Source organism: Callithrix jacchus, chromosome 1 (assembly GCF_049354715.1).
Source record: "Callithrix jacchus isolate 240 chromosome 1, calJac240_pri, whole genome shotgun sequence".
In the NCBI taxonomy this organism is placed as follows: domain Eukaryota; kingdom Metazoa; phylum Chordata; class Mammalia; order Primates; family Cebidae; genus Callithrix; species Callithrix jacchus.
Window position 1 is genome coordinate 114909920 of NC_133502.1, and position 24543 is coordinate 114934462.

At 36.8% G+C, this 24543-nt stretch overlaps 1 protein-coding gene across 50 annotated transcripts in view; it reads right to left on the reverse strand.

The window, feature by feature from the left end:
• Positions 1 to 24543, reverse strand: part of PTPRD (protein tyrosine phosphatase receptor type D) — a 2336513-nt gene that overhangs the window by 145387 nt on the left and 2166583 nt on the right. For 24 of the 50 annotated variants that reach the window (XM_035293431.3, XM_035293380.3, XM_078368928.1 and 21 more), the window contains 5 exons: positions 22451 to 23038; positions 21916 to 22016; positions 20355 to 20614; positions 7818 to 7908; positions 1813 to 2022 (listed from right to left, as the gene is read on the reverse strand). In XM_035293431.3, the coding sequence (XP_035149322.1) occupies positions 1813 to 2022; positions 7818 to 7908; positions 20355 to 20614; positions 21916 to 22016; positions 22451 to 23038 (1250 nt within the window). The remainder of the gene's footprint in view (positions 1 to 1812; positions 2023 to 7817; positions 7909 to 20354; positions 20615 to 21915; positions 22017 to 22450; positions 23039 to 24543) is intronic. The other 26 variants (XM_078368938.1, XM_054243561.2, XM_035293168.3 and 23 more) reach the window with 3 other exon arrangements.

Genomic DNA, 24543 nt, shown 5'->3' on the forward strand with positions numbered 1-24543 from the left:
TTGTACATATGAGTAAAAGAAGAGATTAAATTTTGGATTATCCCAAACAGTTATCTGATCTTCTTAATACGATATAATGGATTAGGGGATAGCTTGTGCCTTTGAGGGAGAGGGAAAAGTATTTTCTCTTTGCAAATTACCAGTCTACCCTTGGAATGGTTAGGAACATTGTTATAATCTATTAGAGAAATCTGAGACTTACACAAAGACTTTCCCACTGCAAAATTACTCTAGCTGGATATGTCTCTTCTAGGCCTGAAAATATATACGATATGGAAAAGAAATACATATCATATATATTTGAAAGCAATGCTGAGAAAGATGATAAGGGGCAACTTCCTTAACACATTTGGAAAAAAAATCTTAATTCTATAATTAATAAGCAGATGACATACTAAAGAAAGGGACAGACTGTTCATCAGTTGTGACACATTTAAATGCTAGTGGAAGACATCAGAAACCAGAATGGTTCAGTGGTTCAGTCTGCAGGATCGAATGAGGTTTCTCTTCTTTGCAAGATTCTCTGATCTGCCTCAATGCTCTGAGTGTGTTTTCTAAAACGTTCCTAGAGCTATGAAAAGAAAATTCCTCTCAAATATTTAAAAGTCACTTTTGAATAAAAGAAAAAGATGATTTCTTAACATTCCATTCCCTTGATATTCTGCCTTAAAACCTTCAACTAGAAAGAGAAAGCATATCTGTACATTAAAATTCCAGGAAGGCCATCACTTTGTTTTCAAATGACATTCTGGGCACAAAGGTAAACCAGGCAGAGAGGCTGCCTTTGTGTTTTGATTTTCCACAGGGGAATTCTTTCAGTCACTTGAAGAGAGGCCCCACTATACACACTAACCCCTGATGTGGAGAAATCTTTGATACATCATGAGCTGCTTCTATATGCAAAATGACTGGCTCAACTGTTTGCCACACCTGTCATATTTAGACCCTGATTAGAAAAATGAAGTTTAAAATATGTATATTAAATGTTCATGTGTACTGCCACTTCAAAATTCAACCTCTTCCCATCTACAGTATCTCTCCCTCTTTTTTAAAAAAACATTCAAAGCAACTGAAGCATAAAATGACATATAAGCAAGATGAATTACATAAAAGAAGGAAACTCATTATTTAGAATACCTTAGGAATTGTCTTTTTAATTAAATTATTGTCTAACTTTCTTGGCTTTTCACTGATACAGTCACTCATAAATTTCTATAATTAAAGAAGCTGTTGTATTTGTCTCTTTCCAGACAGATCTTCCTCACTAATACGGGTAGAGGCACTGTCGTCTCACTTGGCAGATACAGGAGAATAATTACAATCACCCCCAAAATCAATATTTTCAGAAATATGCCATGTTGAATGGCAGAACTTGTGAGTTTCCACTGTAATCACAGGGGTTAATGTCAATCAGGTATTATGCAAGATGAGGACAGTCTCTCTCTCTCTCTTTTTTTTTTCACAATAGTTATTTCGAAAGGACGAGGAAAGGAGATTGTGAGCAATGATGGCTCTAACTACATGATATTTGTGTTACATCAAAAGGTATCAAGAATCGTGTCGTATTGATCAGGAACTTCATAAACTAGAGGGCCACCTAAATTTCCTTCATCAGAGTCACAGTCTCATTTGTGATGCAGTCTTGAGGAGTACATTCAGCAATGTTCAAAGAGTAGGCAACCTGTTATTACACTTAATAACAGTTCATGAGAAATATGGGGATGGATATACCTACAAATCCCTAAATAACCACATTTCAATGAAAATGTATAAGCATTCCATAGGAAACAGATGCCATCATAATGAACTTACAGACTCTGCATGTTCCATTACTGCTAACACAAAGAAGACATATTCTTGACCACTTTGGAGTTGCTTGTTTGTAAATCCACCATAATGCTTGTCATCCCCCAGGGTGAACTCAGTGGGAAGGACATCAAAGTGGGCAGCAATATATGGCTTTAATTCAACTTCTCTCCCATAACGGATGCTTCTGCGTTTCCTAGATATCTCCTTAAGCAGCTTAAGGAAAAAAGTGGGAAACAGAAAAAGACTTGTAAACAATAACCCAACTTACTGGTAATTTAATGAGGGAAATTAATTCAGAACTAGGACCAACCCAAATGCAGTGTGTTCACATTTCATATAGCACCTTAGCCTCACTAAATCTCAGTTCTCTCAATATTTCAAATGCTTCTCTTCTTGTTAAGGTAAGATACTGAACTGCTATTACAAGGTCCAGGCTATAAACACAGGGCAATTAGATCCTTTACTGTAGCTCATTTCATTTCCTACACTAATGAAATCCTCTCAAAGGGCAATAGTACATCATAACTTGTCTAAGGAAAAAAGTCAGCTTGATTCATAAAAGCCTTGTCTTGCGGGTGATTTATTAAACAAGTAGTAACCTCAGACAAAGCCATCTAAATCTTTAAATCTGGCCACATTTTAGAAGAGGTTACTACCATTTTAGATTGTTTTTAGTAATGAGATAATTCATATAATACAAATTCCTTCAAATCAGCAGAAGCAGAATCCAACAAACAATTTTTGATGTATACATATTAAATAGACATTGTTACTCATTAACCAATTTCTGGCTTGACTGAGCTCCTTGTTCGGGCAATTGGGATGCACTTCCCTACACTTTATCATGGCGGCAACTTTTTCCAGAATCAACCTCTCTTGGGAGTATGTATATCTTGCTGGATAATACAGGCAAGGTAGATGAACATTAATTTTAGTACTATCCTGAAGAAAACACACATGCAAATGTATATATGAATCCTTCATGTATTTCTAAAGAAAAGAGGTAGAATTTATTTTTGGATAATCTATTGTTTTTCATGGACTCCTTTCTTATAGGAAAATCATACTAACAGCAGTTATGAACATGGATCTCAAAGTTACCACTGTGTTTTCCATTTAAAATTGGTATATTACAGGGTTTAACAAGGAAAAGGTCTGTATTAGTCTGGGATGCCTGTTGATGTAAGCAGGAATTTTTTTGCCAGTTTCTTGGAAATAACTTTTATTTTATTTATTTTACTATCTGTGTATTAATAGAAAAGTCCGTGTATTTGAGGAGAAACTGGAAAAAGGAATGAACCTGACTTCACCTTGATAAACAAAATTAAGATACTTATGGAAACAGTGCAGCAAAACTATTTACTAGCCCTGTTTTTATAAATAGCAATGATCTAGTAAGGGCAAGCATGGTGGCTCACGTCTGTAATCCCAGCACTTTGGGAGTCCAAGGCAGGCAGATCATGAGGTAAGGCAAGTGAGATTATCCTGGTTAATGTGGTGAAACCTCATCTCTACTAAAAAAAAAAAAAAAAAAAAAAAAATACAAAAAATTAGCCGGGGATGGTGGCACATGCTTATAGTCCCAGCTACTCAGGAGGCTGAGGCAGGAGAATGCTTGAATCCAGGAGGTGAAGGTTGCAGTGAGCTGAGAGTGAGTCACTGCATTCCATCCTGGGCTACAGAGCAAGACTCCGTCTCACACACCCATCAAAAGAAAAAAAATGATCTAATGAAAGCCATAGTAGTGATCTCTCCTTAGTAGAATAAGAGCCTGGCATCATCAAGGCTAGGTTTCTGTAATAAAATGATTTCAGACTGCATATATGATAAACACTGAATGCTTATGTTAGGAATTTGATGATACATTACAGTTCCTTCTACACTGGGATTAGCAAATGCCTTCAGCTGGTTCAAAACTGTATCCCAAAAATGTAAAAAACCAGTGTTTCAGTTATAGGAAAATTTTGGCTTACATTATTTTTCAATAATGTTTAATTTAAAATGTGCCAAAATTTTCTGTGAATTTGAGTTTATTGATGCAGTTAAAATGACATGAAATGTAAGCTGTTTCAGGAAAACCACAGTAGATTGGGCATTACTTGGTTCGCAAATTTGGACCATCTCATAATAAATTCAGTTATGCTGATCAATAATGCACCAAATGGCCAGTAAAAACACAAGGCCAGAGAGTTTGCACTATCTTTTAATCTTGTTGTCAAATTTAGCTTTACTTTTAATAATGATGATAACTGTAACAACAATAGTTTTCATTTACTAAGCAATTACTAGGTACCAGACACTGTTCTAGGGATCCTAAGTATGCATCAGCTCCAATTTACCCCTTAGAAGCCTATAAGGATGGTTAATATCCTTATTTTTTAAATGAGAAAACTGAGGTACAATAGAAAATCTTAATATATAATTAGACTCAATTACTGAAATAAAATGAAATCCCACATTAGAGATTTTTTTCAACTATAATTTACTTAATGATTATACAATATCATAAGGAAATATAAATGTGATGTTTAAGCTCTGATACTCTAAATCATTTTAACTCAGTGTGTATTTATACATATAACATTTATGTATCTGCTTATATCAAGACAGATGAATGTGTTATTTCTTTTCTTGATTCTTGTTGTATGCTAATTTTAAAAATCTGCTGCCAAATATTTAATGCAATATAACTGAAGCCTCATTATACGGTTTAGTGTTGATATGTAGTAAAGGATAGTAACCTATTACACCAAGAAGGAAAATGCACTGTACATATGCTGAACAGCTTTTTGAAGCTGGGTAATCAAAAACATTTATCATGAGTTGTTTATGTGACTGTGTCCTGTCTTCTACTTCACTGATCAAACCCTACCTTCATTTTATTCATACTGCAGATGTAGTTAATAGTCATAATTCATCCATATCATTGTCATTCCCACAAGCCCTTTCTGCTAGGATTTCTTTAGAAGACTGACAGGAATTAATTCAGAATAAAATATTTGAGTTTTTGGATTCTTAGATCCAGTGCAGTCATTCATTAAAGTCAAATCTGGAACATCTCTCTGCCCCTTTATATTGCTCTAATCTCTGTAGGATGCTTCCTAGGTTACACGTTAAATGGTTCAAATGAGCTCAGATGACACCAAAGTTAGCCAGCATGTTGCGGTTACAACCACAAATGACTTTATTTTACGATAAGACTTTGAAGTACAATGCAATGAAAATCTCATGATATATTACATGACCTGCTCTGAATCAAATATCACCAACATTTTGGGAGTCATTCTGGCCCAATTCATTTTGACTATCAACGTCTTCTCTGTCCAGTTTGACCTTGACAATAGGAGTTTCAGTTTATAAATTTATCATATAGAGAGCATCCCCAGACAAAGGATAAATGAACTCAGAAGATAATTTTGAGAGTAATATTGTTTGGAAAGCTTCTTTCAATTTTTTTTATGGGCCTAGATATGAGGCATGCATGTGGAAATCCCCTTAGGCCACCATTCTATTCAATGATATGGTTCCAGAAATTTGAATTACAGGCCTTTGTGCAAAATTACCTGATCGAATACATTTAAGAGACGAACACTGCTTTGTCAAACCTGGCAGTACCAAGCTATAGATAAAATTACTACAAAGCTTTTGTTATCCATGGTAGAAAAAAAATGTGTCTGTAGGGATCAGAAACTGGATGAGTAAGCATAAAGTGAAGCCATAGCCTTCTTTCATTTGTTCCTCTCCACAATGGTTACAAGATGTATTGGAGGTAATTCAAGAAGATATATCAAGGGCTTAGTTCTTTATCAGAAATAATTTTCATTTTCCAGTCAATGCATATCTTATTTCTTCCACCATTAATTCTACAATGTGGTCTCAATTATATCAGGAAGAAAAGTGGGAAACAACCCATCCCGACCCAAAAATTTTGAATTAATAAAATGTTCTTTATCAAACTATTATACAGATTAATGCACCACAACTTGGATGATTAAAATGACCCTTTGTTATGGGAATCGGCAGCAGAGACCCATAGAGTTTAATTGCAAGAAAGTTCAAAGTCATATAGCCCTATAGTTTAATCCATTAGTGTTGCTGTGCATTTTGGACGTTAAAACCTGGCTATTAAAGAGAATCACTTTCTATTACTTACTATCAAATGGCTTCACTTCTAAGGAAAGCTTGTTATTTAAAAGTATTTGATGTCATTTTGGCTTGGATCTCAATGCCTTAAAAACTTTTTTTTAATAAGTAGAACAATTCATAGATTCTACAAGTTGCCTTTGCATTTCAAATCCCATTCCAACTTAAATGGGATGATGATAGTTCTGTAATTCAGCTGAGAATCAATGAAAATAGTACAGACTATACCAAGATTAACTGATTAGTTACTTGCAAGTAAAATCATGTTTTGCTTCAAAACCAGCTGATCATTCTGCATTTTCAGTTAAAGGATTACTATTGTTTCAATGTCACAGAATAATGAGTTTGTTCCTTTGCCATCAATACAAAACAATTAAATTAATAACATATCTAAATTACTTGATAACACTATTGAAATAATGTCTCATTTTACACAGCTTCAATGATCATCTAATCACTAGTGACACAAAAGAATACGCCTAACCTTGAACTCACCTCCTCTTCTGAATTTGATCAAATTTAATTCAGATAAATGAAGCCAGTGATCATAAATCCCACTTTTAGAGATGACATATATCTGCCAAAGAAAGCTAACGACCTTTTTGGTCAGATCACAGCCTCCTTTGTGTCTCTTGTGTGCATACATAGGTATGAAATAAACATAACCTCTCTGTAACGTAGGTAGGGAATTTATTCTTTTCCTTGCTCTGTTTCTAACAATTTGAGGTAGAAGAAATATGTGGAAATAAAAGGTCATACTACGAGATGTGGCCTATGTTGTAAATAAACCCAATAAATTAAAATCTCCTATTTTCCAAATGGGGGCCTTACGGTTATTTGCCTTATAAAGTGATTGAAAACAGCATATGTTAAAATAACAAAGGGTCTTCTGTATTTTAAAATGCAAATTCTACTCATTAACTTGATATGGTCTTCTGGGGATCTAGCTCAACACTTCTGGATCATATTTTCTTATCTAAATAGAAGTATGTGATAATTATGTATTTTTCTTCATGTTATGCATTACCTTTCAAAAATGTCCTTATACAAGAAGGGTACCTGCTGTGGTAAGATTTTGGAAATCCACATTATATATTTAGCATTTGTTGTTTTCTGTTCTATATATTTTGCTTTGCTCACAATTTTGTGACTTGTTTTACTTTTTCTTTTTTTTTTTTGAGACGGAGTTTCGCTCGTTACCCAGGCTGGAGTGCAATGGTGCGATCTCGGCTCACCGCAACCTCCACCTCCTGGGTTCAGGCAATTCTCCTGCCTCAGCCTCCTGAGTAGCTGGGACTACAGGCACGTGCCATCATGCCCAGTTAATTTTTTGTATCTTTAGTAGAGACGGGGTTTCACCATGAGGACCAGGATGGTCTCGATCTCTTGACCTCGTGATCCACCCACCTCAGCCTCCCAAAGTGCTGGGATTACAGGCTTGAGCCACCGCGCCTGGCCTGTTTTACTTTCTCAATAGTGAAATGCATTTTTGACTCTGAAAACCTACAGAATAGAGAATAAGGCAAACATTTTCTATCAATGGTGATTAAGTCTTTGCTGACCATTCACTTCACCTTCCACACCTCTGCATCATGTTTTACAAGGGGCCAGGGACAAAATATTAATGCCAACAAAGATTAGACAGGTTGTAAGCTTTATTGCAGCTTAATATTTTTTAATTAAAGCAAAAGGATCTTTGTTGGGATCCCCAGGGGTTAGCACACTAATAGCACTAAACCATCAACCAGCTAGGTATGGAGAAGCCAATACCCAGATTAGATCCTAAAATGCCTCCATAGGGAGGAGGCAGATACATAGCAAATTAAATAACTAATGAAAGACACAGCCAACAATGACATAGTTACCTCATCTAATTCCATTTCATCTGGACTCTCCCATGGCTTGATAAATTTCCCGCGAGATTTCTTCAAAGGCACAATTATTATGTAGTAACCTCTGCACAAGAATGAATAGACAAAAGTAAGGTTAATTCAAAGGAGGCAAAAGTGGATATACCCTTAAATCTTCCACAGACCAGTGAGGCTGAAGGCAAATTACAGATATGGAGTGACTTGTCCATTTCTTACATCAATGACAAATAACCACCTGTTTGTTCAATTTTGAAAACAACATGGGAAGACATTTATGTGTGACTGCAATGATCTTGTATGGTAATATCATCATGGTTGACTGCTCTTTATTAAATATCATAAACAGAGCAGGCATAGTTTGTTAGGACCCTGGTGCTGGACACGTGCAAGGCTGAAATACTGCAATCTACTGTCATAAGCTGCTGAACCAAATATTTTCTATGACATTAATTTATAAGAAGATGTTTTGAAAAGGGGTTATATAAGAAAAATTTTACTCTTAGCTCACATAAATACCTATTATTACTATGTTGTTTATACAGACCTAAAATACTTCTTTATTTGAATTTGAAAATATGTGATAAAAAATTAGGTATAATTACATAGAGTGAAACCTTAATAATTCTCTTCTATTATACCCATCAAATTGCAAACCTCAAAGTAAGTACCGCAGAAATGTGGAGAAAATCACGACCTAAGGGCTTTCAAAATAGATATCAATATAATGATATCTATACAAAGAGACAAAAGTAACTGAATCCTTACACTGAGAACAGTCAACTAAAATTTTTTTCTTTTTGAGTCGGAGTTTCGCTCTTGTTACCCAGGCTGGAGTGCAATGGCGCGATCTCGGCTCACCACAACCTCCGCCTTCTGGGTTCAGGCAATTCTCCTGCCTCAGCCTCCTGAGTAGCTGGGATTACATACACGCGCCACCATGCCCAGCTAATTTTTTGTATTTTTAGTAGAGACGGGGTTTCACCATGTTGACCAGGATGGTCTCGATTTCTTGACCTCGTGATCCACCCGCCTCGGCCTCCCAAAGTGCTGGGATTACAGGCTTGAGCCACCGCGCCTGGCCTACTAAAATTTAAGTAATGTATAAAGGTACCAGACCACAAATAGGTATGCATAATTTGTAAAGCTGTTTTGTCACTCCAGTATAGTAGACACTCTGCTTTCATATCCCTGTTTAGGGACTCTGCTCATATGATCCTTGGTAGTAACTATACAAGGACTTTGAACATACTGTATAATAACAACATATGAATCACTTCCTACTTCTCAGGTATTATATTCAATGCATAATCTGGCTTTGTCCTCCTATAGAGAAATCTGAATAAAGCCTAGGTATAGACTCTAAGGCTGCAAGGATAGGTCACAGGCAAAAAGACCGATCTGTAAAGATTAAATAATTGCCAAATTAAAACAGATAGTAAGTAAGGGGATGCAAACCTACATTTATCTTAACAGTGGCCATCGTCCTTAGAAAAGTATTTTCTAAGGACTCCATATACTTTGTGGAGATTTAATGTGAAAATGAAAATGCACACACACGAACCCAAACATACCCACCACACAGGACAAAGACAAAAGAAGGACACTCCCAACCGTGTGTCACACTGAATCACAGAGACCAATCAGAGAGACCACAGAGGTCAGGAAGGCCTCCTTCTACTCATCTCAAAGCAAAACCTATAATAAACTCAGTGACTAAGAACTCTATTTCCATTAAGAGTCTAGACCAGAGCTGCCTAGTACAGTATCCACTAGCCCCTGGGGAGCACTGCAGATGTTATTAGTCCACACTAAAATGCACCGTAAATATAAAAGACACACTGGATTTCAAAGACAGCATTCAACAGAGTGTGAAATATCTCGGTAATAATTTTTAAAATAATGATTACATGATGAAATAATAATCTGAATATATTAGGTTAAATAAAATAAATTATTAAAATTAATTTCATCTGCTTTAAATTTTTTTCACTGTTGCTACTAGAAAACTTAAGATTTCACATGTGGTTCTCATTACATTTGTTGGATGGTATTGCTTTAGAGCGTACTGGTGAAGAATACGGTACTTGAAGATATATCTGGCCCAGAGTTTGGGCTGATCTTGGGCTTAAACCTCATAACCTCAGTTTTATGTTTTGAAATATGTGAGTAAAAAATACCAGGCTGTGATATGGGGGGAAATGAAATAAACAAACTCAAGGTGTTCAGCACAGTATATGTGGCATGTAGCACTAAACAGATGACTGCTGATACTGGCTAGTATGAACATCACGGTTGGAGCAATGTACCTGAACTGTCTCATTCAGTAAGACTCCATGAAGTTCCAGGAGCTGCAGTTTAAAGAACCTGTCAAACTTCTTTTCCCCCAATCAAGAATTCAAGTCAAACCAGACAACTATACCACAATCCTTTCTCCATGGTGCTGTGAGCAACTAATCAACAGATACACAGGATTACACCAGCTAGCCATCCATTTTCTTCACTACAAATAATCATAATGATCAAGGAGGATGAGGAGAAGGCAGAGTTGGAGTGTGTGACAGAGACCAATATCTTTTATTTTATGATTCAGAGTAAGCTTCCCCCTTTTCCTGTCCTCCCACCATCTGAAGGATTTGCCAAACAAGTCCATCATGTTAAATGAGCATGGAGGAGAATGACGGAGGCTGCAACTGAGCATACAAAATCACACTGCAGATATACTTGATAAACACACTTGTCAAGGAACCGCTTGCTTTCACTACCAACTGCACTAAGTCAGAAGAGCTCTACACATAAAGCAATGATATTGCATATTATCAGAGCGCTACCACCGTCCTCCTTCAGAATCTTGTAAATTAAGTTTAATATGATGAGTTTCATTAATTTTTTCTTCTCATTTCATACTCTGAGCTGCCATTCTTGTACCTGAAAAAAAAAAAAAAACCCATTCTTCAGCAGCACTCCCCAACTATTCATTTTACTTGTGGCTGGGATAAGAATTGAACAGCTTCCCCCACAGCAATTAATTAGCAGTGTGGCCAGATATCCATAACCTTTTTTCTCTACTGATCTCTGAAACATTCATCTAGGGCAGTCAAAGTGAAGCTTGCTTCAAAGCAGCTTTTGCACACTGAAAGAAATAGGGCAGTGGCAATTTGAAATTCTGTATTATACAAAGCATCGCCTCTGTCTAAATCCACACTTTGCAACTGTGCTCTCTGCAACTACAGCTTTGTAAACATCAACATCCTTGCCTTACTTGCAACCTCGCTCTCCCCTGAGGGTACTGCTTTCTTTGCAGCCTTCTCATATGGCAGCTGTGGATATATCCCTCCTCACTTGCCTATGAACTTCAGAGTCAGGGTTTGGGGTTTCTTTCCTGACTTCCCATTGCTTATTTTACTTCCACCCTCTTGCTTTTTTATTAACAAACCCTCTCTTTTTTGAAGTTCATGCAATCCAGCTACATTATGCTCTTCTCTGGCTGATTTTTGCCATCTAGAACTTCTCCATACATCTCCTTTTCTCAGGAAAGATTCTTTTGTGGGGTTCACGGCCTGTTTTTTTTTCCCTCCAAACTCTGCCATCATCCTGTGTGATTTCAACCTTCATAGGTCTGGCTGATGTATCACTGAAGCTCTTAGATTCTTCAATTCTCCCTTTCCAAAGCCCACTTCCTCCACTCTACATTAGCTGCAATCTATGCTTGCCATTTTCTGTGCCAGAATCGAGGGAGCTGAACACAGCTCAAGAAATAAAGCACAGGGCAGAATAATCCCATAAATTCAGAATCAGCAAACCCAGTTAGGCCCACAACACGCCTGGCCATCTTACCACTACCTAGTTACCTAATAACTTCTCCAGTTGCCTAGTCCATCCATTTTCCACAGTAACGTTTTCACTTTCTCCTCTAGCTTGAAACCTTGACTTTCAAACCTTCCCAGTAGAAGATGGCCTTATCTCTTACACACAGAGAAAATGCAAAGATTACCATAAGAATTCCCTCATCATCTGTCTACCAAACTACAAGCCTATCTAAATCTGTAAACAAACCATAAACTTTTCTTTTGTTAAAGTAGAAGGGCTGGCCCTACTTTTGAAGGCCGTTAACTAACTATTTCTTGAATTGTTCCCCATCTTCTTGCTTTCTTAGGAAGCGTACCAAACATATACCCCTGCTCTCTCATATATCTCAACTTCTCCTTCCCCATTCGATCCCATTCATTAGCTTTCAATGAGGTATAAAAATGTGCCATATAAAGAACAAAACAAACCACACCCCACTCCAGTCACCTCTCTCTTCCCACCCGACTGCCAAAATTCTGCAAATAGCTGTGTGTTCCTCCCTCTGCTTCCCTTTCCCCTCACTTCCTGGCTGACCAGGCTTTAGTGCCTGCCTCCTCATTCCACCTCAGTACCACTGCCAGGGTGCTCAGTGATCTCCACGGTGTTACATCAGAAGGGGAGTTTCTGATACTCTTCTTTCTTGACCTTTTAGCAGACCATTTAAGATGTTAACACTCTTCATGAAATATTCTGAGCCCTTTCTCTGTGATAGTCTTCTGATATTTCTACGTGTATCTCTTTCCGTGCTAATGTTATTTCCTTAGCACAATTTATCATCTGCTGCCCAACAACAATGGTGACATTCCTCAAGACTCTGGCTAAGAACTTCTATCCAGACCCTATTTTCATCCTAGGTCTCATTCCAGCTCAGGGCATCCGTTATTAGCTACAGGTAAATGATTTCCATATTCATATCTTTAGCCAAAAATGTTCTGAATTCCTCGACTTTAACTTAATTTCTCCATTTGGGTTACAAAACTATCCCAAATTTACTGAGGTTAAAATAAAACAAATAATATGCCTTTCAAAATAAATCCTCCCTAATATTACACTATAATCCATTTCAGTGCACAAGCCAGAAACCTAAGTGTTAACATTGACAATCTGCTTTATTCTCTACCTCTGTCATACTCAATCTTTTGCCAAGTGCGACTTCTTCCAAACCTAATCTCCAGTGCATGTGTTTCTCTCCAACTCCACCACCACTATTCTGGCCTCATTCCATGTCTCATTCCCAGACTCTGACCTGACTCCCTAACTCTTTCTGTTGACTTTAACCCCTTCTAATGTAGTCTCTGAAATTTTCAATTCACAACACAAAATTTGTTGTGCCATTTCCGCTTTTTAAAACATTTCAATGGATCCTCATTTCTCTGAGGATAAAGGCTGAAAGTTATCAGAAGGCCCAGTAGGATCTTGGCTGAATTACCTCTGACTGTGCCCTCTCAGCTACAGCTCAATAGGCTTTCAAGGTCTTGCCTTTACCTTAGGCCAGTGGTTCCCAGCCTTTTTGGCACCAAGGACTGGTTTTATGGAAGATAATTTTTCCACGGACAGGATGGGGGTTGGGGGAATGGTGTTGATGTTAAACTGTTCCACTTCAGATTATCAGGCATTAGATTCTCATAAGGAGCTAGCAACCTAGATTCCTCACATGTGCAGTTCACAATAGGGTTCATGTTCCTGTGACAATCCAGCGCCACCACTGATCTGACAGGAGGTGGAGCTCGCTCCAGTGGCAATGTTTACTCTCCACTGCTTACCTCCTGCTATGCCATCGGGTTCCTAACAGGTTAGGAACAGGTACCTGTCCAGGCCCAGGGACTGAAGATCCCTGCCTTAGTCCATTCTGTCATTAAACTATTGATCATTCTGTTCCATCTGCCTAGAACTTTCTGTCACTCCCACGTAAGTTAACTATTCTCTTTCCTTAAATATCTATTAACTGATTATTTTCTAAGTGAAATCTTCCCTGATTTTTATTTAAGCCAATTACCCACATTATATGGTCTCTATGGACTAATTTTAATCTATAAATTTTCTTAAACTATTTAAGACATATTCATATATTTATAAAAACATTAAAAGACATATATATACACATATATATACGTATATATATATATACACATATATATACGTATATATATATATACACATATACACATATATATATAATATTCCCCAAATTTGCTTAACTTTGCCATTTTATCATGAAAATATTCTTGAACTGAGAAGACAGTGGGTGGAATAGGTGGCTCTCAGGAATTAACATCTCTCCTAAATCAGGTAGTCAAAGTGTTTGGTGGTTCTTCTCCATCAGAATTTTCCACTCTCAGTCTCATCCACCTTTTTCTCCATTGTTTAAACCAGCAACAGCATGCCCATATAGAGTTTATAGAAAATATAACTCCTGATTGCAAACGTTCTTTTCTTTACAGCCCTACTCATGACCCTCGTTCTAATCTCACAGGACATTAGGAAGATAAGATGATTCAGATTGGAGGAGTGAAATGGGAGCTAATATGTGCCCTACAAATTCATATCAACCAAATCATATGAGCTGAAAGAACTTGCTCGAAATGAAAAAAAAAAATAAATTGCTTTTGGAGCTAGCTTTATATATGGTTAAAATTAAACTCAACATTCTGCTTTGCTTGTCTGCCTCAAGTCTGAAGTTAAGACTCAAAACAGCTTTTCAACACAGACTTGAACTATTAACATAATAGAAAAATAAATAACTTCAGAATCAATGTATCTGGAAAGCCCTTCACTACTTATAAAGTAAGCTGTGTTTTCCCAGTATATTAGATTTAATTAGATAAGTTAAATCTAACCTTCAGAATTTTAATTATATTAAGTAAAGTTTTACTAATTTCATTTAATATGTTATCATCAAGGGGCCCAGTTCCCCATAATTACATGGGAAGGCAATCTCTGGTCTTCGAGGCAGTCCCACTTCGAATTCAGTCAGGCTTTTCGAATTCGTCTGTATTAGCATTCTCAAATAGGTTTATTTAACGGGGAGGAGAAAAATCCATCTCGGAGTTTAATGATGAATGTCATTTCTTGCACGAGCCTCCTGCTTTACCTCTCTTTCAATTTCATGGTAACCCACTGACTTTATTGCTTCATGACACTAAACACATAATTCTGTGATCTGTACCCAAGCATTTATGCCTGGTCACTCCTAGTTCTAGGGTTTGTCTGGGGCAGTCTCGTTTATGTCTACCTCTTATGGAGTTTTTAATCAGTTACCAGTTGTCCTAAAGAAAAATGCCCTATTTTGCCTAATAAACTTATGGTCACAGAGGCAGGGTTGTGGTAAAATATGTTCCATTTTGACCAACAAACTTATGGTCACAGAGACAGGATGTGGCTCAGAACGTGGGCTCTGGGGCCAGAATGCCTGGATTCAAGTCTTTCCCCTCTGGTTCTGTATTGGGGGCTGGGGCAAGTCAGTCTACATTGTGTGTTTCTCAAGTATAAAATGAAAAGCACCCTTTCCATGGGAATGACATCAGTTAATGTGTATAACGTCCTTTGCATAGCGTCTAGAATGCCCTCTGTTCATATTAACTATTACTAGGATCCGCTATATAATCTTGGCCAGTCCACTAAGCACCCCTGGATCTCATTTTACTCATATGTGAATTAGAGGAAGAATACCTACCTTGCAGGGTTATTGTGAGTCTTTTTTTTTTGAGAAGGAGTTTCGCTGTTGTTACCCAGACTGGAGTGCAATGCACGATCTCGGCTCACCACAACCTCTGCCTCCTAGGTTTATTGTGAGTCTTAAATGAAACCTAATATCCTCAGAAAATTGCAAAGTACTATACAAATTTAAGCCTTTACTACTTTAACTCACAAACATGTGATTAATTATTCTTCATTAAGCTGCTATGGAACACAAATCCTATGAAGCAACACCATAAGCCATGCTTCCTTAAAAATCTTCTTGTTTAAAAGAAAAAGTTGAGTACGAATTAGTAAGACCAAAGAAATTTAAAATTCCATAAAATACCCTTATTCTTCATTTCCATTTTTTATAAACATAAAATGGTTATTATAAAATTAATTTACATAGATTACCTTCTGGTAGCTCTTTCTTTCAGCATAATCTGTGTCATGCATTTTGTTTTAAATACCCAGAGGGAAATTCCGCTCTGTAGAGTCACGGAAGTTCCCTATGTCATATTACAACCTGCTTCTGAGCAACAGCAGCAATACTAGCTCTGATTGGCATTCTGCTCCCCAAATCTATTGAAATGGAAGGTTTAAGCACCGCAGAATTCCTGATAACAGAACTTGCAGTATCCTTAAAGCTGTTACAAAAGAAATTTAGCCTTTCTGTGAGGGAACTCTCCTGATTTGCCCCACAAAGTATATAAAAACCAAGTACAAAAGTAAAGATATATTAAATTAATTAGAAATCATTAAATTGATAAGAAACACTTTTGTTTCCAGGTGGTGAGGAGTTGAGGAATAGGGTCAAGACCTTCTTATTAACTTGGCCAGAAATGAAAGCACGGTTTCTGTCAGTCTACAAAACAGGTGTCAATCACCAAAACAGCATTTTACTTGAAAACAAATAGGAAGCATTTTTCTGGATAGTCTTCATCTAAATAAACGTTAGCAAGCTGCCCACAGTTCTAGAATGAGTTCTGTTTCTTATTCTCACTTTTCTAATAGAATATTGAATAAGAAGCTACAATCTTTCCTGATTCCTAAACTTGCCAACCACTGCAAGTGACACAGTGTGGCACAGAGCTTCTTGTAATACCTGACCCTGCCACATTAACCAATCTAGAAAACAGGAATAGTAACTTTACACGATTATCCCTTTAAGAATTCCATTAAACAGAAATCATATAAGGCTTTTCACTGAAAGATTTGCTTTTTATTTTCTATTTCTTTGATACTTTTCCCACTGAAGTACTTTCCTGGTTTAGTCTTTCACTCATTTTTTTCCCCAAAGTGGCTGTAATATATTTCTGAGAATCTTTAATGCATTTCTAGAAAACAAAAAGTGTCCATAATAGTTTGCTTTCCTTTTCTGCTTCATAATGGTCTCGTTTCTGTGATGTCAAAGTTTTATACCTTTTCCCTGACTCCCATTTCAAATATAGAAGGAGAAAGCACGTAAATAAAACAAAAACATTGAGCAAGCTAAAGAAAAACCCAAAAAGGTAGGAAATATTCTGCAATATCTGCAACTCCTTCAGAAACTGGAAAATAAAACAAAATTTATGACCAATGAACTGAAAGTGCCAATTTCCAATAATAGCTAACATATTTTACCAGGACAATTGGTGAACAGCCTCTTAACGATTATTTATTTCTATAAATAAAAGAAAGTATTGAAAACCAACAGTAAATGCTAAAGAATACACTTTACTATTTTCCTCTTTCAACTGCTCTTTTCCTAAAGAGACTGTATGTTTTTTTAATGGAATGAATTTATAGTCCATATATTTTCCCTTTCTTTCATTATTTGTAACTTTTTAACATTTCTTAAATCTTTCTCATGCTATCGGACTCAGATTAGATATGATCTCCTTCAGGAGGCCTTCCCTGACACCCAAGTTGGGTTAAAAGTTGATATTTATGTTTTCACAATACCTGGCAGTACTCACCCCCATTACATTAACATCAGCTATTTCCTGAATCAGTTCTCCTACTATAAGGTAGGATTTAATCTCAGTCATCGTTCTATTTCCAGAAATAGCACTGACAAAATACTGTGTAAGGAATATGTATTTGTTGGAAGCCAGCAAGAAAGTCTTAAGACATAAACAGGTACAATGTGACCACGTAATGACTGCTAGTCCTTCTCTTGCTTCTCCACCATCACAGATGCTATATATCCTGAGTGAACGGCGATCTCTCCCATGGCCCAGCTAACTTCCTGTCCCTTTTTAAGTCTCAGCTTAAAAAGCCTCAGCTGTCATTTTCTCTAGGACTGCTGAACTAGTAAGTCGGAGTTAGGAGCCTCGTCTATGGCCTCCCTTATCTATCTAATTTTCTTATAGGACTCTGCTTCAGTGAACTCTTTGCTTGTCCAAATTCTCCAATTAACTATGTTGTATGAGAAGAACAAGAAAGAATACATTGTCTCTACTGAATCCCTGAAACATTGAACATTAGGGTGGGTGATCAAGAAATAACTGATACATCTATGGTCTTGATGGTTTTATAGGTAAATACTCGTCCCCAAACTCATTGAGTTGTATACATTAAATATGCACAGCTTCTTACATACTATATTTCAATAACATTGTTTAAAAAATTCATAAATATACTTTATCAAGATCAATTAACAAACATTCAGAATGAATACACAAATCAATGGAGAAATATAATCTCATTTTCATATTACAATTTGCAGGGATTAAAAATTACACCAATACTGCATTCTCATTTTCAGTTTTCTGCATTATAGAAAAAGAAGAGTAGACAAATGTGAAGACCTTATTTTACAGTGAATTTATTTTAGTAATAATATTTTAGAAATTATTTTCACTGAATTTATTCTAGTAATAATCTTTTAGAAGTTCTATCGCCTAGTTGAAATTCATCAGTTATTTTATCAAATAAACAATAGTTGAAAGTTTACTCAGGAAAGGTTGTTTTAGGATGTGTATCATGTCTGAATTTCTTTACTTAAATTTTACAAATTATACTATTTTAAAACTGCTTATTCCTGATTTTATGTTTTAATACCCGAATTTCTCAGCCATCTGCTTTAAGTTTTCTGCAGTTTGGGGAGGTTTTGACCACTTTTCGAATTTTCTTCTCTCTAGAAAATCCCTTTGCCTTGCTGCTCTGGCTCAGTTCTCTTCTAAGGTTTCTAATAATCCCTCTCTGCCTCTCTGTGTCCTCTACTGGCTCTCTTCTTCCTATTAACTGAGACTTTATTTTAGTCTTTTGCTTCATATCTTCCCCTTACTGCCTCAGTGATTCTGCCTTCTTCCATAAAACACATTTACGAGCTGTTTTGTTAACAGCTCGTAAATGGTATCCTTAATCTTAATAACTTCTCGTAGCCCACATTTCCAACTAGGTGTTCCACTGATACTTCATATTAATACACACAGAGTTAAATTCATTTACTTCTGAATTTTTTTTATTCTTTAGGTTGAATCACATCATTCATTGTCATCCAAGCTCAGACCTCAGAGCCATATTTTACTGTCTTGATCTCATCATAAAGCAGCTACCAATTTCTGCTGAACTACTACTCTAGTATATCTCATGTCTGCCTCTGTATCCTATTTCCATCATCATCATTTCCTTTAGAATCTTGTTATTTGCCTAGAGTCAAACAACTACATGACCACCTCCCAACAGTTTTCTCCACCACTATCTCTGTGGTGCTCCAATTTATCCAACTTCCAACAGTTCATGAGCTATGTATAATGCCTCTCTGCTTGACCTTCAAACCTGGCATAGCAAGTTTCATCTAAACTTGAGGGTGAGAGACAGAAGAAATGAGAAATAATTTATCTTATTCCAAACAGGTAGCACAATAGATGCTCAACAAATATTTCCTAAAATGGAAAAAATAAAACCCCTGTATTATAGAAATGCTATCATGCCACTCTCTTATATAAAGAGCTTTAATGTATTCTCATTGTCTAGAGGATACAGTTCCAACGTCTGGGTATGCCTTGGCTCTTGTATACTGCCTTCCTCCTTCTCTCCTCACTTGAGGCCAGGCACTCTGGGATCCAGCTGTATGGTACCACTGCTGCCTTTAGTAATGGGCCTACACACATACCATTCCCTTTGCATATAGTCTCTCTTTTATTATTTGTATGCTTATTTATCCCTCAAGATTAAGTTCAGAATCTTCTTCTACCCATTCTGAATTAGCTGCTCTTAAGATAAGGCACAATTCTGTCATTAACACTTACTACATCTGTCTGTTTCTCTGTATCTCCCTCACTCTATGGTAAGCTCTTTCAAGTCAGAAACCCATCTTTTTTTATTACCCGGGGTCTACCACAGTACTTGTAGTTCATACATTTTGGTGAATATACCTTTTTTCTTGTATTGATCATGCAACCAACCACCTATATGTCCTTGGACAAACTATTGAATTGAGTGGATTTAATTTTCCATTGTAGGCCTGTTGGCTTCTATGCTGTGCTATATTCAAACCAGAAAACTTGAATTTTCTAACGTTTATATTTTTTCCAATGTCATTTTTATCTTTAACTTGTTGGAATTCTTATTTTTTAATACATCAGTGTCATATACCATTATCTAATTTCCTCCAATTTATTTTTCAGCCTTATATTACTTTGTAAGACTTTGTCATAATTAGAATAATATTTTGCCAAATATTGGAGTTAGTCACCTATTCACCTTATTCCATATACGATGACATAAAATGCTTTGTAGTAAGAACCATGTTTTCTCTTTGTTTTTCTGACTCTCCTAAATAACACTGTCCATAGAACATAATTTTAAAACTCTGTGTTAAATTAATGAAAATGTGCATTACAATGAATATTAGGGCACATTGCAGCAGAATCTGGATAGCAAAACTGGGAGTCTCAGCAGAAGAATCTTTCAGTACATTCAGCAGTATCTTCTTTTATAACCTCTATAATTATGAGATGTAATGTTCTTTTTTGCATGTAATTCTTTCCTTCAGCCCTAATCCTTTCATCAACTTACTTTATATTCTCATTTGCAGGTACTTCAGGCAGTTGCACAGTAATCATGCCATCCAAGTTGGTCTTCCCAATGAAGGCAGGCTTGGTACGTAATACATCGGGTGCAGTCTTTGCTGTGACCCTGTGCTGCAGTCCACCAGCGCTGTTTCCACGATTTGTCAGCACAAATGAGTATGACTTCTCAGGCTTCAGGTTGACAATTAATTTCTGTGTGGCTCGGCCATCCACTTCTTCTACCACTTTCCCATCATCATAAAGAATCTAAAGAAATATAACCAATCAAAAATTCTGGTTATCAGCAAGGCAAAATATATTTTCTAAACCAATGTGTACTTGCTTATGGAAAACGTATATAAGGTCAACATGAATTTTAGGTGACTTCTAAGCCCATGAGTGGTCAAAATTCTGGAGATTGCATCAATTTTCCTGTCACTTCCTACTGCATAATGATAAAATGTTTCTAAGTCTATCAAATATATACAAAGATATATATAATAACTTTTTAATATTAGATCTCTCAGTTGTATGTGATCTTAATGGAATATGTGCAGAAAATCTCTATGTAATATCAATATTGCTTATTTTCTTCAGTGTCTTCAATGTATTATCAATATGGCTTACTTTCAAAAGGTTTTGGTTCCTCTTTCTAAATATTTTTATTCATTCATTCATTCATTCATTCATTCATTGGAGATGGAGTTTCGCTCTTGTCACCCAAGCTAGATTGCAATGGTGTGATCTCAGCTCTCTACAACCTCTGCCTCCTGGGTTCAAGCAATTCTCCGGCCTCAGCGTCCCAAATAGATGGGATTATAGGCATGTTCCACCACACCTGGCTAATTTTTGTTTTTAGTTGAGATAAGATTTCACCATGTTGGTCAGGCTGGTCTCAAACTCCTGACTTCAGATGATCTGCCCAACTCGGCCTCCCAAAGTGCTGGGATTACAGGCATGAGCCACCACTTTCAGTTTATATTTTTTACTTTCAAAAATGTTTCTCCATTTCTTATTTCATAAATATGTACTTGCTAACATCTCTTAATGGCAAACCAGAGTTTGAAATGTGTCAAGAATTCAGGCCAATGAATAAATTCAGAAACTCTCAGGGTATTATAATATAAATAGGTAGAAACCAGGTAAATTTCATTCTCTGGCTACAAAACAAAAGCACTAGCTTAGATGTAAAAGGTTCAGGTTCAAAGCAGTAGATAACCTACAAGTGATGCCAGCTCTGGATTTAAGCTCCAGCTCCCTCTTCAGAGTGAAAAAGGACACACTTGAAAAATACCAAACTGTCTCCCATGTGAAAGTCACAAATGAGAACAGTAAGGACGATGGTGAAACCCCATTTCTACTAAAAATACAAAAAAATTAGCCGAGTGTAGTGGCATGTGCCTGTAGTCCGCAGCTACTCGGGAGGCTCAGTCTCAAAAAAAAAAGAGAGAATCATAAGGACATGTGGCCAAAACCATGTGGTCTGCTTGCTCTGCAAATAACTTACCCAAATAAACTGTCCCCTCTACTTTTATCTGTGATCTCTTACAAATTAGAAAACAACTTACTTTGAAAGGCATGGCGGAGTTATAATTCTCTGGAATCTCCCAAGACAGCAACACAGAAGTCTTCATTACTGCTTTGACATGAAAATTTTTTGCAAACACTGCTGGAAAAGGAAAAACAGTGTATTTAAACTATTCTTAAGACATATGACCTGTCCTTTTCCACCATGGACCAAAGGGCTTATGCTAAATGCTGTCTACTTTGATCAGAGAGAGAGGTATGGTTTTCCTACCTGTTTAGAGCATTCATTTTAATACCCCATTCTCATAAAGATCTTTCCTTTCTCTCCAATTCAGCCAACTATATTGTGTTTTCCTTACCTGAGAACATTGGGGTGCTGTCAGCCAGACTTGCTTGACATTCTATAACTGAAATCTAAGGCATCCAAGACGTAGTAAGTTTTATATACTTTACCTTTTTGTTTTTGCTGAACCTATTAATATGAATGGGCTGATCAGTTATTATTGCCTCAAAATACTGATTTCCAAAGACTGACATTCCTTTAAAGGAGGAAGGCCGTAAGCAGACAAATCCTACCTTGATCCACAGGCAGTGTCCTGAACTGGACACTGGGACTATATGGCCCGGGCCCTTTGCTCGTATGAGCACGTACTTTTACATCATATGTGGTATCTGGTTTTAAGCCAGTGAGAGTCAAAGTGGTGTCAGCTGGAACAATAAGCTGCTCCATTGGAAGAAGGGGGATGTTGATATCCCTATAAAGAAGGGTATACTTGGTGATAATGCCATTTCTCTCTGCCAGGACAGGTGGTTGCCAAGTTAACTGGACGGAGGTTGAAGTGGTGCCTTCTGAGTGAAGGTTTTGAGGGAATCCAGTTGGTACTTCTTCTGGAATGGAAATCTCCTTCACCATCTCCTCCCCAAAGCCCACTTTGTTTCTGGCTGAGAGCCTAAAGACGTATGATGCTCCTTTGTGGATGTCTGTAGCTGTAAAGTGATCTTCTTTTTCAGAGAACTCAAGAGTAGTAAGTGGCTCCATATCCTTGCGGCCAAATTTTAGACGGTAGCCCTGAAGAGGTCCAAATGTGTCCACAGGAGGGTGCCACTGAATGAGAGCAGTATTCATCTGAGTGTGGTTAATCACAAGTCGAGGTTTCCCTGGAACTGGAGCAAGGGGATGGAGTGGTAAGACCAACTAATCTGAGCATTCACATTTCAGTCACTGCCAAACGAGGAAGTTCCATTCTACTGGTATTCCCTTTTTGTTATTTACCACCACCAACAACAAAAGCAATGTTTGACCTACATACCTCTGTGGAAATATGCTCCTGTCTTACTATAATAAAGTAAGATACTAGAGAGATACTAGAATTTGATAGTTGACACAAAACGGAAATTACCATCGAAACAACAGCTTAAGGGAACTTTTTTAACACCTGCGCGTTTTAAACCTTCACACATAAAGGTTCATATCAAAGATAAATTACTTTGAGCAAAGATTTGAAAATTAGATGTCACTGATAAGAATAATAATTATAACGATTATTTATTCATTCAGTATGTGCAATGTACCGGCACCAGGCTAAGTGCATTGCATATAGTGTTCACAATTAGTTTACATTCCTGTCTCCTGACTACATTCTCTGATTAGTTATTATTATCTCTATCTTCTATAATGAGAAAATGAGGCCTGGAGAGGTTAAAAAATACTGTCCTCCAAGAGAGGAGACCAGTAGGTAACAAGTGAGAAATCTATAAGGCAAACTCAGCTCTGTGTGAGTCAGTTGCTTAAATGCTTAATTGTGCTGTTATATTGCCTAAAAGTCAAAAAGAGCACAAAATAATATCGCATTGACTTACTATGAATCTAATTTGCACTGCCTAACTTTATACTCATAACACTCATCTTCATCAAGTTCTTAATTTGTAAAATGGGAATTATATTAAGATCTACTTTATATTGTTCTTGTGAATAAATGAGGAAATTCACGTAAAAGTCTTAGCATGAGGTTCTATATTCTTTTAATATTAATAACCATAATTATTAATAATCTGAATATTAAACTTTTTATGGTGAAGGGCTAGCTTCCAATGAGTAAAGAATTTATTTACCTTTAAGTTAGGTATGTGATAAAGTTCTAATATACTCATTCAATGCATTGTGTCTGTATTTATTTTTAATGGAGAGCAATTATTCCTGGAATCCACAGTGAAAGGCACTGAGGGAGAATCATCAGAATCAAAACTAAACCAAGTTAACAGAAGGAAGAAGAAAGTCCAAGTATGGGGGGTCATGCCTGTAATCCCAGCACTTCAGGAGCTGAGGTGGGAGGATGGCTTGAGCCCAAGAGCTCAAAATCAGCTTGGCAACACAGCAAGACCCCATCTTTATGAGGGTGGGGGACGTGGAGAACAAGCATGGTGCCACCTGTCTGTACTTTTAGCTATTCAGGGGGCTGAGGTGAGAGAATTGCTTGACCCAAAGAGTCTGAGGTTACAGTGAGCTATGATGGCACCACTGCTCTTCAGCATGAGTGACAGAGTTAAACTCTGCCTCAAAATTATGAATGTGAAGAAGAAAAATGGCAGCAAAGGAAGAAAGTTTACAGTAATGTGAGACAGGTGACAAAAAAATCATATCATGGATATACGGATTAAGGTAAAAAAAT